Below are 17,640 nucleotides of genomic sequence, written 5' to 3' on the forward strand. Positions count from 1 at the left end.
TGTTTACCAATATTGCTAATCAAAATATAAGAGCAAGTTAAAAAAAAAAAAAATTGTAATATAGCAGAAGCTTAAAAATTGTAATATATTCCTAGCTTAAAAATTGTAAAATAAAAATTTCAATCAAAGAAGACAGCTTCAAAATCCTTATCTAATATAGCAGAAGCTTAAAACAAAAGTTGGCCATTGAAAACAAAGAGGCAGCACTTCAACTGCAATTTCAAATCTCACTGTGTTAGTGGCAATCATACTACTACATGGGTTTCTTTTTGGTCTTTTTATTTTGTTTCTTTAACTATTTGTCTATTCTTTTTTCCAGAATATGATTTCTGTCCTGATAGAGCCTCACAAAAGTGTATTTTAACTTTTGAGCCACCAAACCAAACCTTTAGGGCTACAACAACCATTTAGTAAATTCTAAACTACATAAATTAAAAACATAAAATGAGATGATTGATTAACCCTTAGATAACAAATTATCTAGCAACTCAAATCATGTCATGCTTACTTTCAGATAAGCACCATCAGATACTGTTAAAAATGGGTTCAGGCCATATAATCCCTAAGGTGAGGTGATTAGTAGGCAGCGGATGTAATATGCACTTCTACATGGTGGTATTGCATATGTGCTAAGAAACACCAAAACACCGACACATCCAATAAGGCATCATGTCATGTCGGACACCGTATAATCTAAGTTGATCTGATGCTGTCTATTCCTGATTAAAAGATTGTATACAGATACAATGGTTGTGATTTACAATACTCTGTCATATTCTCCAGTACTTCCTCCAGTTAAGGAGAACTACGATGACTGGAAATGCGTAAGGAGGTAATCAATCTCTCAACCAACATGTTATCTATATTCTCACACTTATATTCCAACACCTTCACCAAACAGTAAGACGCAATTTTTTCACGCGTTTTTCATCAACTCACAAAATATTAGCAAATATCATAAAAAATTCCCCTTTATGTCTAGAATTGCCAAATCATTTCAAACATGTACAAATTGCAAGTACCTACTTTCCTGTTCTCCCAAGTGATATAAATAAGAATTTTTGCGAATCCATCAGTTCCTCTATGGAATTCTAACTCCTCTCAATAATTTTTCAGATATCTTGCAGATTATAAATTACCATATACTCCCTAGATTTCCCATTTTTAATATAATTCTTCTTGTTTTCCAAATCAAAGAAACACATAAATATCCCATAAACACATAAGTAACTTGACTTTATTAAGAAGTTTCAACGTTGTCCCTCTGTTAAATGCATTCACACAAACCTAACTATATTGGCTTTGTTAGGCATTTTAGGACATCAAAATAACAATGGGAAGAGTCTAAATAACATCAATATCAATGCAATCAATAATTCCCCAATTTTAACATAATTCTTGTTACCCAAATAAAATAATAATAATAAATAAAAAACAATATCCCATTTATGTGAAAAAAATTTGTAGAACCTAACCGCTATTAGAAATCACTAATGAACAATATTGTTTTCTCAACCACAAATTCACGCTTTACATAAATTAACAAATAAGTTTCGAAACCACAATACAATCAAAATCAATAAACCCTAATCACCAAGTCATTAGGCAATCAAAAGGATAAAATCTCAATCATCAATGAGATCAAAAAGGGAGGAGAAAACCAAACCAGAATGAGATCGAAGAGGGTTCCCTGATCTACTTTTACGAACTCGGTATCAAAGTTAAATGTATCAGTTTGCCATTCAATCGCCTCAAGTTAGCGAGATGAGGGCAACACAAAACAGCCCGACAGAGAGATTAATGGCGACGAACCATACACAACGATTTGAAAATAATAAATTTCAAATTTTATCTTATACATATCAAACAATTTATTTTTAGTTTAGTACTTAAATTTTGATCAAACAACTTTTTAATTCAATAAATTTAACATTCAATTTTCAATACTTAATTTTTAATTTTCAACTTTATTAAACATTACCTGAGGCCAAATCTTATCATAAGACATAGAACTAAAGTCGGAAAATATAAGTAGAGTAATCTACCTAAAACTTTATCTTTTGTAACAGATTGATGTGTTTCCAAAATTGTTTTATGTAGTCAGTTTTGTAAAAATGGCATAGGCAAACAACCCTAAAAGAATTCTGGAAAACTCAAAAAGATTGAGCAGCGAGAGGAGAGGAATGAACAGAAAATGGGTAGGAAGAAATACAGAGAGAGAAAGGAAACATAAAGAGAAGGGGAGCGAGCATCTTACCTTGTGAGCCGAGACTGGAGAGCAGAAATAACCTGTTAACAGCTCGCTAGAGAGAATTCTGGAAAACTCAAACCCAACAATATAAAATGAAAAGAAACCAGTTGACAGAACTTTGAATGAAGCCATATGGAAAATGATCCACATAGCCAACCAGTATTTGGGATTAGCTTCTAACAATCTCTCTCATAAAAACAAACTAAATAATTTAAAATATCATACGCATAACAAATTTTTCCTGAGTTTTTTTCTTTTTAGAAATTGAATCAATACTATTTTTTTATGGACATGTAACCATCACAGTGCAATGTGGCACTGACAAAATGAACGGTTAATTATCCCACTGTATCCACAACTATATGACTTTGAACAAAATTTAGTCTGAGAATTAGAAGAATCACAAAGAATAAGAAGACAATAAAAGGCATTACTCACTTGGGCCTGGACAAATATATTCCTTCCAATGCCAACAATAATCAAATCTTGCAAGCGAAATGAAATCATTATTAAATAATTTGGCAAATGAATAAATAAACAAAACAAAAGAACCAAGCTTTATAAACCAAAATCTAAGGAGTATATGGTAAGAACCCCTTTATTTTTTTTCCTCTCTTTTTTAAAATAGCCAACAAAAATGAACTTAAACAATTTAAACAGAAATTATGAAGCATAAACCAAAAACAGAAACAAAAATGATAAACCAGAAATGATGATAAACAGAAATGAACCAGAAACAGAAATTATGATAAACCAGACCATGAATCAACAATTTAAACATGAAGCATAGAGAGAAAGAGAGAGAGGGAGAGAGGTACCGGAGAGCTCCAATCGGGGTTCGAAGCAGAGAGAGAAAGAAAAGATTATCCCACTGTATCCACAACTATATGACTTTGAACAAAATTTACTCTGAGAATTAGGATTGTAACCAATGATTAGTGGATGAAAAGTGGATGAATTTACACCGTGCCTTTAGTTTTATTCTCCAATACACACACACACATGTAATATTGTATTTCATTGTTAGGTCTCCAATATGTAATATTGTTCTAGGATCGTAATAGAGATGGTGTGTTCAAGTAATGCTTATGATGATAGACTGATAGTGTTAGAAAGGGTGTTAATGCAAGACTCGCTATTGTGAATGCAAGACTCGCTCATACGTGTGTGTGAAAGACAAATATAAATTTGATAATTTTAGAGAGAATTCTGGAAAATTCAAACCCAACAATATAAAATGAAAAGAAATCATTTACCCCAATCAATCAGATAGAGATACAAACCAGTTGATAGAACTTTGAATGAAATTTATTGATACATATCAGTAGAAAAAATTTCAGCAGATAAATTGATAGAACTTTGAATGAAATTTATTTATACTTTGAATGAACTTTGAATGTAAACTTTGATATGCATCAGTAGATTTATTGTTTGATATGTATCAGCAGATAAAATTTGATCAAATGTTGATACATATCAAATAAAATAAATGATCAGCAGATTCTTTGTTTGATATGTATCAGCAAATTTATTGAAAATAAAAAAATGTTAGAAATGTTTGGTTAACAATTGGTCCATGTATCAATTTACACCCCCAGAAAACAAATCCAAACAAATAATAAAACCCCTTTAAACCAATAGGACAATTAATTAGTGCTGCCAATCATAACAAATAACTCTTTCAAAATCATTAGTGAGTGAGCAACAAAAAGAAATAAAAAAATGTTAGAAATGTTTGGTTAACAATTGGTCCATGTATCAATTTACACCCCCAGAAAACAAATCCAAACAAATAATAAAACCCCTTTGAACCAATAGGACAATTAATTAGTGCTGCCAATCATACCAAATAACTCTTTCAAAATCATTAGTGAGTGAGCAACAAAAATAAAATAAAAAAATGTTAGAAATGTTTGGTTAACAATTGGTCCATGTATCAATTTACACCCTCATAAAACAAATCCAAATAAATAATAAAACCCCTTTGAACCAATAGGACAATTAATTAGTGCCGCCAATCATAACAAATAACTCTTTCAAAATCATTAGTGAGTGAGCAACAAAAAGAAATAAAAAAATGTTAGAATTGTTTGGTTAACAATTGGTCCATGTATCAATTTACACCCCCAGAAAACAAATCCAAACAAATAATAAAACCCCTTTGAACCAATAGGACAGTTAATAAGTGCTGCCAATCATAACAAATAACTCTTTCAAAATCATTAGTGAGTGAGGTGAGGTGAGGTGTGGCGTGGCGTGGCGTTCAATGGATATTGGGGTAATATCAGCTTAATTATTCTGTTTGATGAAGAATCAAACTATAGTATAATGTCTCTCCATCTATCTATTTTACAAAGACAACTGAAAAGCATATCATGTTTTATTTATTTTTGTTAATTTAGTACTTATCATATTCCATTAAAAAAAAAAATAACAAACACAAACAATTACTTTGGGTTTGTTTAAAAGGAAAGAAAAAAAATTAAATTTATGAGTTAATATGTTTATATACTTTAACAGTATAGTAAGAATTTTCAAAATTGTCCATCTATTAAATGCATTCAAACTTAACAAAATGATGATAACAGTATTAGTTTCTTGGCTTTTCAAGATGGATAACTATTTTGGGACATCCCAAACAACAATGGAAGGTGGGTGTACATACTCTGCTAGTAAGTGTAAATATCATCAATATCAATTTCACCAATAATTTCCCAATTTTAACTCAAATATATAAACCCAGATATATAAACCCAAATTCTAACTAAAATATATAAACCCAGATATATAAACCCAAATTCTAAACTAAAATTACAACTCAAATTATCAACAATTGAAGTATTTGCATGTGAGAGTATTTAATAAAAAACAGAACCAGATAGAGAGAAAATGGCAAGAGAAGAAAACAAAGAGGAACAGAGAGAGAAGAGGAATAGAGACAAAAATATTACCTTGCACAGATAGAAGCCTCAGGTTTGGTGTGGCTCTGAAGTAGCTCTGTTTCACCAAATGATAAGCCATGAACCATAAACGGAAATGATGATAAACCAGAAACCATGAATCAACAATTTAAATATGAAGCACAGAGAGAAAGAGAGAGAACCTGAAAACTTTCTGCTTTCTTCGCAAGCCTTTCAAGCCAAAATCTGAAATTTCAAGCGGAAACTGAAATCATTAGATTTTATTTTTTAACATATCAAATGTTGATCAGCAGATTTATGCTATATAGTACAAAGAATCCCAATTGATGTGAATTCTCTATGGTTATTTGCATTGAGATTGTTTGTTCATCATATTGTTGCTTTAATTGCTGAAAATTTAGTTAATTGTTTCTGATTGTGATGCGAAGTTCGGTGATTCTCTGTAAATTCATGTACACTATGTCTGTAAATTCATGTACACTATGTTTGTAAAAATATTTTGAATATCGTTTAATTAAAACCGGCTGCTATGAAGAATGAATAATGCCCCTGCTCTCATGAGTCATACCCCCAGTTTAAGGTGAGTACACAATGAAATCTATTGAAAATTTTATTACGCATGTATAGACTGACTATGCATTTTTGTGGGGGAGTATTTGAAAAAAATGTGACAATTGTTGCTTTTGTTTTCATTTTTATATTTATTTTTTCTAAACTCGAACAATGATCATTAGGTGAATCATTTAGTGATTTTAAAATTTGAGTAATGAGAAAGACTCAAAAACTGTAATCTAAGACTCAAATGTTGATTAAAAAAATGAACAATTCAAATCTTAATATTATTTTAGTCTGTTATTATGATAATTTGAATTGTTCATTTTTTCAAATCCTATGTATAAATTAGTTATGAGAAAAATTAGATTGATAAGATAATTATAACTACATTATTTCATCATATATATTTGTCTTAAAAAAATAGACGATAAGTATAATTTTAAAAATAATCCACAATTTTTTTTTATATATATAAAATCACATAATTATAATAATTTACAAAAACAAATAAACAAATTAAATAATTTTATGGTATATCTACATACATCCCCACAAAGCCTCCAACTCACATAGTGGATTGGGAAGAATTCTCCCCCTACTATAAATAAGACAATAAAAGACTAATAAGGAGATTCAAATCGAAAAGCAAGTCCATTAAAATTATACTCACACCATACTAATAGATGCCGTTATTGTGTATCCAATTGTAACACCTATGAGATTACCATACTAAGCTATTCCACATAGCTTCACCTAGAAATGACCCAAATCCATGAATATTTGAAATTTCTACCTTTACCCATATCATAGTTTCAACAACAATAAAACTAATCATAAAATTAATCACAAAAGATACACGGGAAACAAATATAACTACAAATATTAAACATTGGAGCTAAAAATATATCAATGTATTGTAAGCCCCAAATTACAGATTGTAAGCCCCAACTTACAAATATAAAAACAGATTGTAAGCCCCAAATTACACAGATTGTAAGCCTCAATGAACCCAATTTTAAACCCAGACGATGAAACTAAAAATATATCAATGTATTCATGAATGTAAAAAAATATCAAACCCAAGAATGTTATAAACAATCCTAAAAATGTATGTATTCATGAAATGAAGGAGAAGAACAGAGAGAGAAGGGGAAAAAATATCAAACCCAAATCACACCAATCAAACCCAAGAGTAGTAAGTAGTGATGGTCCATGTTCCTGATGGTGATCAGGGGCATGCACAATATGTATACATTAACTGTCTAAAATCTATGTAGTCCTATTTTATCATTGTGTTCAGCATTGAACAATGAACTCAAACTGTAAGAGCTTGAGTATGAAATGGATATATTGATGAGTAGACTCCTGAAATGTTGCATTTCCTTCTAACAACTAATTGGAAAAGGAATTCATAAATATGGAACTAACCAGAAAACCATGGAAAATCGGGCATGCATTTCCTTTAGAATCCCATCTGGTGTTGTGCCCAAGAACATGGAGGGTTTGAAGGTGAAATTTTCCCCTGCTCTTTTGCAAAGTTTCAACTATCTTTACACACAAAGGAAAGGAATAGCCTTCCAATTTTGCCTTTCTTTCTGCCCTAGTACCATCACTGGCACACTGCATACAAAAATTCAATACATTCAATTCAACCTACATCTCTGGAATATCAAAAACAAAGTAGAGGATCTTGGGGCAGACTTGAGGTGAGGCATCTTCGAACAAAGAACAAAGAACATCCACACCACAGAGGAGCAATAAGTCACAAAAAAAAAAAAAAAAAATTGAACAAAACTCTACAACAACACATTTCAATTTTCTTTTTTTTTTCCCTTACAAAAAAACCCTAAAAGAAAAATCCCAAATTCTACAACAACAACAACAACAGTTTAACTTTTCTTTTTTTTGCCCCCTTAAAAAAATCCTTTTCAAAAAACTAATTCTACAACAACAGCAGATTTCAATTTGTAGTTATATACCTGTAGGTTGGAGTCGGTGGACAGAATCGGGCTGGTCGGAGAGAGAGAGCCGAGAGAAGACAGATCCGTCGACAGAAGAGAGTCCGGCGGGACTGAGAGGCGAGAAGCGAGTCAGGAGAGAGACTCGATCGTTGGAGAGAGAGACTCGACTCGATCGTCGGATGGAGGGAGGCTCGGTCGGTGACAGCCTCGGTCAGGTCGAAGAGAAGGGTTGTAAGGGAAGGAGGAGTAGCGTAGCGAAGAGGGAGGGTGGGTATCGAAGGGTTGGGTATCGAAGAAGGAGGGTGGGTATCGATGGGTTCGAAGGGTCTTCAATGGCTGTGGTGATGAGAGACACTATGACAGACAACGTGGGAGAGAGGGAGCTGAAGAGAACGTGGAAGAGAGGGAGAGATGAACTCAAACGGGTGGGAAATGTATCTCTGATTCATCTTGGCCGTTGATCTAAGCTCAAGATTCATCTTGGCCCTTAAAACCAAATGTATCTCACATACATTTTAAGACATTTTCAAAATCCCTCTTGCCTAATTATATAGATTTTTTTTTTTAAAATTTAATCCCGTGCATAGCACGGGTGATATGCTAGTCTATATATTAAGCAAAATGGGATTTTTAACCCATAAGGCCTGTGGGAGTTTCAATATCTCAATCTAAATTTTTTAAATTTTTTATTAAAAAAAAAACTCAGCATTTATTGATTTGGTCAAAATCTCCTGATCAGCATTTATTAATTTTTTCCAATCCACATGTCTTCCCATATGTCTGTATTTATTGATTTGGTCAAAATCCTTTGATCAGCATTTAAAATCTCCCCATACAAATAATTATAGATACAATCCGTGTATAGTTACTGCAGTATTCTTTTCAACTTCTCCCATACACTATGATTAGTGATAAGATTGTTAAATTATTTTTATAAAAAATTTTAAAAAAACATAATTTATATATTAAAAAAATTCTAAAACAAATATAAATAGCTACAATTATCTCGTACATAGCACAGGTGATGGGTTAGTATTATATAAGGAAAATGGGGTTTTTAACTCACAAGTCTTGTGGGAGTTCCAATATCTCAATTTTAATTTTTCTAATTTTTTGATTTAAAAAAAAAAAACTCAACATTTATTGACTTTTCTTAATCCACAAGCCTTTTTTACTTCTCTCATAGTTACTGCAACACATTTTTCAACTTCTCTCATACACTATGATTACTGATGGGATTGTTAAATTATTTTTATAAAAAAATCTAAAAAAATAGTTTTTAATCCATTTAAAAGGAAAGTTAATTAATCTATTTAAATATTTAAATAGCTTATATGCCTTGATTTACATAAAGAAAAGTTAATTAATTCATTTAAAAATTTAAATTTGAAAGGAAAGTTAATTAATCTATTTAAAATTTTAAATAGCTTCTATGCTTGATTTACCCATTTTAAAAGGAAAGTTAATTAATTCATTTACAAATTTAAATTTAAAAACAAAGTTAGTTAATCTATTTAAAATTTTAAATAACTTTTATGCCTTAATTTACACATTTCAAAAAGAAAGTTAATTAATTTATTTAAAAATTTAAATTTAGAAATGGAGAAGGAAAGTTAACTAAAATATAAATTTGAATTTGAATTTTGATATTACTAAAATATGAAAAATGCTTGGGAGCACTAATTAGTGCTCCCACTAATTAGGTGGCAGTGGGTCCCGCCAGTAGTGATGTGATGTTTTGGTCTTAGAATTGTGTTTTTTTTTTTTTTACTTTTTTAATGCATTAGTGCTATTAGTGGTGGTGTTTTTAGTGGGATGAATCATTGTTGCTAAAATATAGGAATTAGTCTACATCTTCCACAGATTTTTTTTCTTAATGTTTAATAATTTTATATGCATCGATATTCCAATCTATATATCTAATTAATAAAAAAATCATTAAACCTCCAAAGATTAGTAATGTAGATAGAATCAAACAAAATGTGTAGGTCTTAGAGTTTTAAAGTAAAAAATTTATGTTAGAATTTGTTGAAATGTAATTCTCTTAATATTTATGTTAGACCTATCAAGTCCAAACACTGTTTCAAGTTGAGATGACAACTTGAAATAAATCAAAATAGCATTTGGTTAAGTTTTCAAATCATGATTTGGATAAAAAATTTAAAAATTTCTAATCAAACAAATTTTTCAAAATTTATTTCAAAAACTCATCACCGAACTTTTTTCAAAACTCTATTTTTTTATAAAAAAAATCCAATTTTTTTTATTTGTTCTTTAAAATTATTTATTTTTATTTTTATTTTTATTTAAAAAAATATATATTTCAAAAAAATATTTTGTTATTTCTTTAAGCAATAGACAAATAATTCGTCATGATGATTTAGATATATAGGAATGATTCAAAATCCTTTATTTATTGGAGTAATAACGCGCTAGTGCCTTCTTTCCGTCTTCACACCCCTCACGGCCCAACGTCTCCTCCCCCACTTGCACACAACGACGACAAGAAGGAAATCAGCCCGTGACTCCAACCCCAATCACCGTTTCTCCAAATCAAAACCATTTTCCGATGAGCCACAATAGTCCAGACAGAGACAGTCACTTCACTACCTTCCAAAAACTTTCCACTTAACCAATCAAACCCCGCCATAACCACACAACATTATTATTATGCCTTTCTATAAATCCTCCCATACACACACCAAAATGCAGCACCACAGAAAAACCCCCTTCACATCATTCTTCACATTGAAGTTGGTCATCATTTTAATGGCCTCTCTCTTGTTTATCGCTTTCCTCTCTCTCCTCCTCTTCTTCTCTCTCTCCTCTGCAACCCATCACCACCAACAACCATCCACCAAACCCCCTCCCAAACCGAACTCCGTCCCACCTGGACTTGAGATCAACCAAGCGTGCAAGGCCACACGCTTCCCAGACACGTGCGAGTCCTCATTGGTTAACTCCAATCACGTCCCTCCAAACCCAACCCCAACCCAAATCATCGAATCAGCCATGTGGGTTTCTTCACAGAACCTCGATACAGCCGAGTCCATGGTCCACATCATCCTGGACTCTGCCGCAGGCAATCCCAACCGCACCACCGCAGCCAAGAACTGTTTGGAGGTTCTTCATTATTCCCAGTACCGCATCCAATCTACGGCCGAGGCCCTTCCACGTGGAAGGATCAAGGACGGCAGGGCTTGGATGAGCGCCGCTCTTCTGTACCAGTACGATTGCTGGTCTGCGTTGAAGTACGTGAATGAGACTCAACAGATCAACAAGACGATGGCGTTTCTAGATTCGTTGATTGGGTTGACTAGCAATGCCGTTAGCATGATTGTGTCCTATGATTTGTTTGGAAATGAAACCGGGTCCTGGAAACCGCCCATGACTGAGAGGGATGGGTTCTGGGAGCAGGCTGACCCGTCTCCTGTCGGGTCGGGTCAATTGTCCGGGTTGGGGTTTCCTTCCGGTCTAACGGCGGACGTGACGGTGTGTAAGGGTGGGGTTAACGGGGGGAAGTGTGACTATGGGACGGTGCAGGCGGCAGTGGACGCGGCCCCGAGTAGTAACCTGACCGGGCCTGGACGGCGTTTTGTGATAGGGATCAAGGAAGGGGTTTATGAGGAGACCGTTAGGGTTCCGTTAGAGAAGAAGAATTTGGTATTTCTTGGAGATGGAATGGGCAAAAGTGTCATTACAGGTTCCTTGAATGTTGGCCAACCTGGGGTTTCCACATACAACACTGCTACAGTTGGTAACCATTCATTTTTCCTATTAACTCTTCTCCAATTGTGACTAGCATTTATTTAGATTTGAGTAAAAATTTTGTTTGATATCAACTATTATTACTTGCATATTTTTATATTAAAAAATAAGAAACGAAATTCTATCATAACTTAAGAGGAGGGGCAATTCATAAAAGTATTTGAGTCAAGATTTGACTTTTTATTTTTTATTTTTTATTTTTCTCCGACAGTTTGTAAAAGGGAATATAGAAAAGGGAAATTGCCTAGTGTAGTTGCAAAACTTGAACCCTAACGAGTAACTGATTCCCAAGGCCAACCCTTTAAATGTTTTAAATGTTATTATTTACATAATCTGATTCCCTCTCAAATTGAATGCTTTCCTTCCTTAAAATGCACAAGCTTTTGAGGGAAAAATGCAATAATGCATCTTTCTATATAATTCTCTTGAATTGCACTCACCAGAAGTGTTCTTCTTGCAAAAAATAAAAAATAAAAAAATACTGTTCTTTGTTGGCCCATTTTGTATATACTAGAAGGGTAAGCACACTACGTGTGCAATCAAAATGATTATGGGTGTGTTATGAGGAAGTTGTGATTCTCTCTGTATGTCTGTTTTCGCCAGTCTCTGTATATTTGTCCATAACTGTTGTTGTCAGTATATAGAGGTAGTTATACAGAATTGTAAGGGGTAATTTGGGAATAGGCCAAGTTTTGACGAGCACAAGTCATCAGGCCGTTGTGGGTTGGACTTGTACACCTAATCTCTTGAACCATTGTTTAATTAACGGTGTTCCTTTTTTTTTTAAAGTTCATTTTCTCATCTTGCATGGAAAATAAATTATAGCCTTTTACTCTCTACAACCACTCCTTTTGAAATGTCAACACAAGCTTAGGCTTAGCTGAGATATGAATATTAATAACATTGTTATCGGACCAACCGTAAACCTGTTGCACTTATTGCCATCTATGCTTTAGGACTGTTTTACCTTTTGGTCATGTTTGATTCACAAGATTAATAGTGAAGTATTAATAATCTTATTAAATTAATGTGGTATTCACTATCCAATTGGATTAATAATCTCACCCCTACCCCATTACTAATAATCCTATAAATTTGTTGGATTAATTATTCATTGAATTAATAATCCTAAACCAAAATATTAAAACAAACATAGGATAATTGGATCCACGGATCAATAATTCCAATCCCATTCTCTAATCCATCCAATCAAACATGTCCTTTATGTATGATTAGAATGATCAACATGGTTGTTGGATTCTTTTTTCTTATTGTTGAACGTTGAATGTTGAATGTTGCCCCTTCATTTCTGCCAATTTTTAGTCAATTGCTACTGCTACTGCAGCTGCTGCTTGCAATATTTTGTATTGAAAGACAAAAAAAGAGTAATTTCAAAACTTTCCTTGGGTTAATAAGGTCTCTTTTTTTAGCTTAAGCTGCCTTAATATTTTTTTAGCCTGAGCTGCCCTTTATTTTTATTTGTTTATTTATTTGTTGTTTCTCTGTAGTTGTTTTAGTTTAATTTATATTTTTTTTTTTGTTGATTCCGGCACAGGTGTTGTTGGTGATGGATTTATGGCCAGTGGTCTGACTATCCAGAACACAGCAGGTCCAGATGCTCACCAAGCGGTGGCATTCCGTTCAGATAGTGATCTATCTCTCATTGAAAACTGTGAATTCATTGGCAACCAAGACACACTCTATGCTCATTCGCTGCGCCAATTCTATAAATCATGTCATATCCAAGGCAATGTGGACTTCATATTCGGAAACTCTGCTTCAATCTTCCAAGATTGCCTTATTCTAGTTAAGCCCCGACAAGTCAAACCAGAAAAGGGCGAGAACAATGCCGTGACAGCACATGGCAGAACAGACCCTGCCCAATCAACAGGATTTGTCTTCCAAAACTGTTTGGTGAATGGTACTGAGGATTACATGGCTTTGTACTATAAAAACCCTAAAGTGCACAAAAATTTCCTGGGGAGGCCATGGAAGGAGTATTCGAGGACAGTTTTCATAGATTGTAATTTGGAGGCTCTTATAACACCACAAGGGTGGATGCCTTGGAGTGGTGACTTCGCTTTAAAGACGCTTTACTATGGGGAATTTAAGAATTCCGGGCCAGGATCTAGTTTGTCTGGAAGAGTATCCTGGAGTAGCCAAATTCCCGCGGACCATGTTTATACATATTCAGTGAAGAATTTCATTCAAGGTGATGAATGGATTTCAACATCTTGATTTGTTTGTCAACCAGGCTGCAGTGGGATTGTTTATTATTACGTTCTGTGCTTATGCTGAAATTTGGAGTAGTAGTGGTGGGAGGTAATAATATGGGAGGAGGGATTTAAGATCCCTTTTGTAATTGCATCTCACTAATAACTATATTTTTAAATGGAGGAATGAAGTTCCAAAAATTTTGGTCACTGAGATTCTAATGATAATACTTTATATTGATTTCTTAGGTGTAGTGTAGAGAGACTCGCAAAAATTGGCACTCTTGCCTATACTTTGTGATAATTTTGACACCAGATATAAAATTATCAAATTTTAAGATCTCCAATACCCACTTCATAAGTACTCTTTTATTTTTGTTCAAATTGCTATATTATATTTAAAACCATGGCAATCATTATGAGAGCTGCATTGGAGTAGCTCTATACACATTTCGGCTATGCAACTTGGTGCATGTGGTTTGCTTAGCTATGTTGATGAAGTTAGAAATGTTTAAAATCACTACCCAATAATGCACTTTTAATTGTATTAATTAGTGAAATTTTATTAAAATATGAGAATTTTAAATTATGATTGTGCAACTGAGGCTGCAATTGATATAAGGAAGGATGTTGCTTGCTTGCTTGTATATAAAACGGGGGGAGGATCCCTCGGTCCAGATTTTGGAGTAGAGGGTGTTGTTTGGACTTATGAGAGCTATCACAGATTTCGTTTCGATAATTTAAATAGTTTATTTTGTTGGGTGCTTTGTGTATATTATTCACACAAAAAATTAGGTCGATCTGATAATTATAATTTATTCAATTTATTAAATTTTTAACAAAAAAAATGTGTTTTTAAAATGAATCATAATTTTTTTGGATTATAAACACAATAAATTAAATAACTTATCATTATCAGATTGACCTAATTTTGTATGCGATTGAAACATAAAAAGCATTCGACAAAATGAATGGTTCGAAAAATCAAAATGGTACCTTTGATAAGCCTCACAAGTCCAAATAACGTCCTCCATTCCAAGAATCTCCCTCCATAGAAAAAGGCGCTTGAGATAACAATTTAAAATAGTTAAAAAATCACTACTAATAGTCAACTCTTCTTCTTATTTTTATTTTTTTATATATATTTTTCATTAAAAAAAAATCAAACTCTAAGGTAGCGTTTAGTAATATTTACATTTTTGGCTTATGTTTACAAAATTTTTATTAATTACTTTTTATTTATTTTTATAAAAACATAAATTACAAACGCGTTTGGTTTGAACAAAATATTTGAAAATTTTAAAAACATAAACTAAAAAATATGTTTGTTTAGGTCTAAAATATTTTATATTTATTTTTTATTATTTATGACAATAGGATCATACACATTATAATTGAAAAAAAAAATTAATTGGAAAAAAAAATTAAATGAAAAAAAAATTGTTAGTCAAATTTTTTTAAAAAATTTCTGAGTTTACATTTTTTCTCAAATTTATAAATTGAGGCAACTATTTATAAATCAAAAAAATTATCAAACAAATTTTTATGATAATTTTTAAATTTTTTATAAATATAAACTGAAAATAAAATGATTACTCAACAGTTCCTAATTAAAATAGCTACTGGATTGCCGACAAATCAAGAAAGAGGAGGCCAATTAGTGAGGAGTATAGGATGATATATAAAAGATTTCGTGGATATTTTATTTAAAAACATGAAAAATTATAAAATAGTTTCGGAAGATCGCGCGGCTGTACTTTCTTACCAATTATTGTTCATTATCCTTATTTATATTTTTAAATTATCTAACACAATATCTTATTTAGGCCTCGTTTGGAAAAAAAGGTTATTTTAGTAATTTTTGGATTTTTTAGTTAAAATGTGATGTAAAAAAAATTAGTATGTTTGATGTGACTTTTTGACTTTTTATGAAAAGATGTATAAAAAGTAGAGAGAAAAGAGAATTTTTGAATTTTTTGTATAGATTTTTAGCTTTTTTATTTTTTGGTAACTTTTTGACTAAAAAAATCACTTGTCAGACGAGGTCTTATTCACTTTTTTGCACTAAGGGGTGTATTAGGATGATATAAATAAATACATTTTTTGACTTTTTATTAAATATGAATTGAATATAAGATGAATTTGAAGTGATGTGATAGACAGATAATGTGACTTAAATAGTATAATAATTTTTTAATTTTTAAATTTCTTTTAAGTCACGACAAACAAAATCTAATTATAATAGCAAAGTATACCAAATATTTATGTTCTCTGACTACTAATCACCCAAAACGCACTTCGGGCGTGAATGGGTCTTGACAAAGCTGTCACACGTTGCGTGGTTGAACAACCAAAAGCCAAAAATTCAAAAGTGATGGAAGAAAAAGGACGGTCTCACATTAAAAAAAATATAAAAATCTTAAAAATTTTATTAAAATTTTTATTAAATATCTTTTATGAGTGTACGACTCATATTCTGTGAGTCTATATAAATCTCACACTCATATAAAATATTTGATAAAAATTTTAATAAAACTTTTAAAAAGTCTAACATTAGGGTGTTTGGTAAAAAAAAATTTGAACTTAAATCAGCTTTTGACTTAAATTAAGTTATATTGGTGTACTTGGTACAACTTATGAGGCATAGATTATGGCTTAATTTAAGCCAATTTTGACTTAAATGTAAAAGTTGCTCTTGGGGTGCTTAATTTTACAGCTTAAGCACGCAACTGTTTTTGGAGGGGCAAAATGACTTAAATGCCCCTCCAAAACTTAAGGAATAACGAAAATGCCACTATATAACCATACTTCTTCATTTCATACCTAACTCTTCTCTTCTCCTCTCCTCTCAAATGGCGCTCTCCTCTTCTCCTCTCCTCTCGCTACCGACTGCTCCACACATCAAAATCGCCGGCGATCATTTCTATTTTCCGTTGATCTCCATCAAAAAGTAAGATTTGAAACCCTAAACCCTATGTTTTGTTATATATAAATATACATATATTAGATATACACATCGATTTAGGGTTTATTTGGTTTTTCGTTGCTCTGTGTTCAAATCCATTAAGATTTGTGTTTGTTTGTAGTTTCTGGTTGCTCTCTCTCTCTCTCATCAATTTTGGTTTCTAGTTCATGTAGACTTAGGATTTATGGGTTGATGAAGAGAAGTGGATGGGGAGCCTTAACAGATTTAAAATGATATTTTATTTTTTAATACTGTTTTTAGGTTCATGTTTTTAAAATTATTTTTAGTCCCTTTTTGTTGCTTTATTGACTAGTTTTGATTGTAATATCATACATTAATCAAAGAAAAATAAAAAGAATGAAAAAAGTGATTACTGATTAATTATAGAAAACATATTACATTAGTAGAATCTTTAAAAAAAAAAAATGAGATAGTGACGGGATAGTGACAAGTTGGTCAACTAATTAACATTACGAATTTTCTATTGTTTATCTTTTTGTGCGTTAGTTGGAGACTTTAAAAAAGGCTTGGTCCGGTCACAAGCAAAACAGTGAATTGTCGATGCCGCCTCCATCACATCATTCTTTTTCTTTCCTAACTATGTTTTATTGTTTGTTTTTATTAAAATGTTGAGAGCATATTATTTGTTTAGCAATTGAAAGCAGGGTAAGTAAAAGTTGTGGTACAGGGTTGAATTAGTAATTAATTGGGTTTATTTATTTTTACTCTGTTTAAATTTTACTTTAGTCTCTATACAAGTGTTAATATTTTCATGATGTTATTTTCTTATTTAAATTTTTAACAAAATCTAGTCATGTGACAAGAATATGACCACGAAATGAATATAAGAAAATAAAATCATTCATATTTTTCATCAATACACATTTTATCCTACGCGATAAGCGCGTGAGAGTTATGTAATACAGTATATATATATATATATATATATATGGTCGTATGTTGAAAATTGAGACGAAGAGAAAAGAAAATAAAGGCCATGTTTGGT

At 31.9% G+C, this 17,640-nt stretch overlaps 1 protein-coding gene and 1 long non-coding RNA gene across 2 annotated transcripts; both read left to right on the top strand.

The window, feature by feature from the left end:
• Positions 1 to 10,078: 10,078 nt before the first annotated feature.
• Positions 10,079 to 13,879, top strand: LOC114283611 (putative pectinesterase/pectinesterase inhibitor 51). Its single transcript, XM_028226472.2, has 2 exons — positions 10,079 to 11,445; positions 13,012 to 13,879. The coding sequence occupies exons 1-2, from the start codon at positions 10,359 to 10,361 to the stop codon at positions 13,692 to 13,694; spliced, it is 1,770 nt and encodes a 589-aa protein (XP_028082273.2). The 5' UTR covers positions 10,079 to 10,358; the 3' UTR covers positions 13,695 to 13,879.
• A 2,616-nt stretch (positions 13,880 to 16,495) lies between these two features.
• Positions 16,496 to 17,375, top strand: LOC114283596 (uncharacterized). Its single transcript, XR_003636607.2, has 2 exons — positions 16,496 to 16,619; positions 17,142 to 17,375. It is a non-coding gene; the product is annotated as an uncharacterized LOC114283596 (long non-coding RNA).
• Positions 17,376 to 17,640: the final 265 nt, after the last annotated feature.

The sequence above is a fragment of the Camellia sinensis genome, chromosome 1 (assembly GCF_055761805.1).
Source record: "Camellia sinensis isolate YWXY chromosome 1, ASM5576180v1, whole genome shotgun sequence".
Taxonomy (NCBI): Eukaryota; Viridiplantae; Streptophyta; class Magnoliopsida; order Ericales; family Theaceae; genus Camellia; species Camellia sinensis.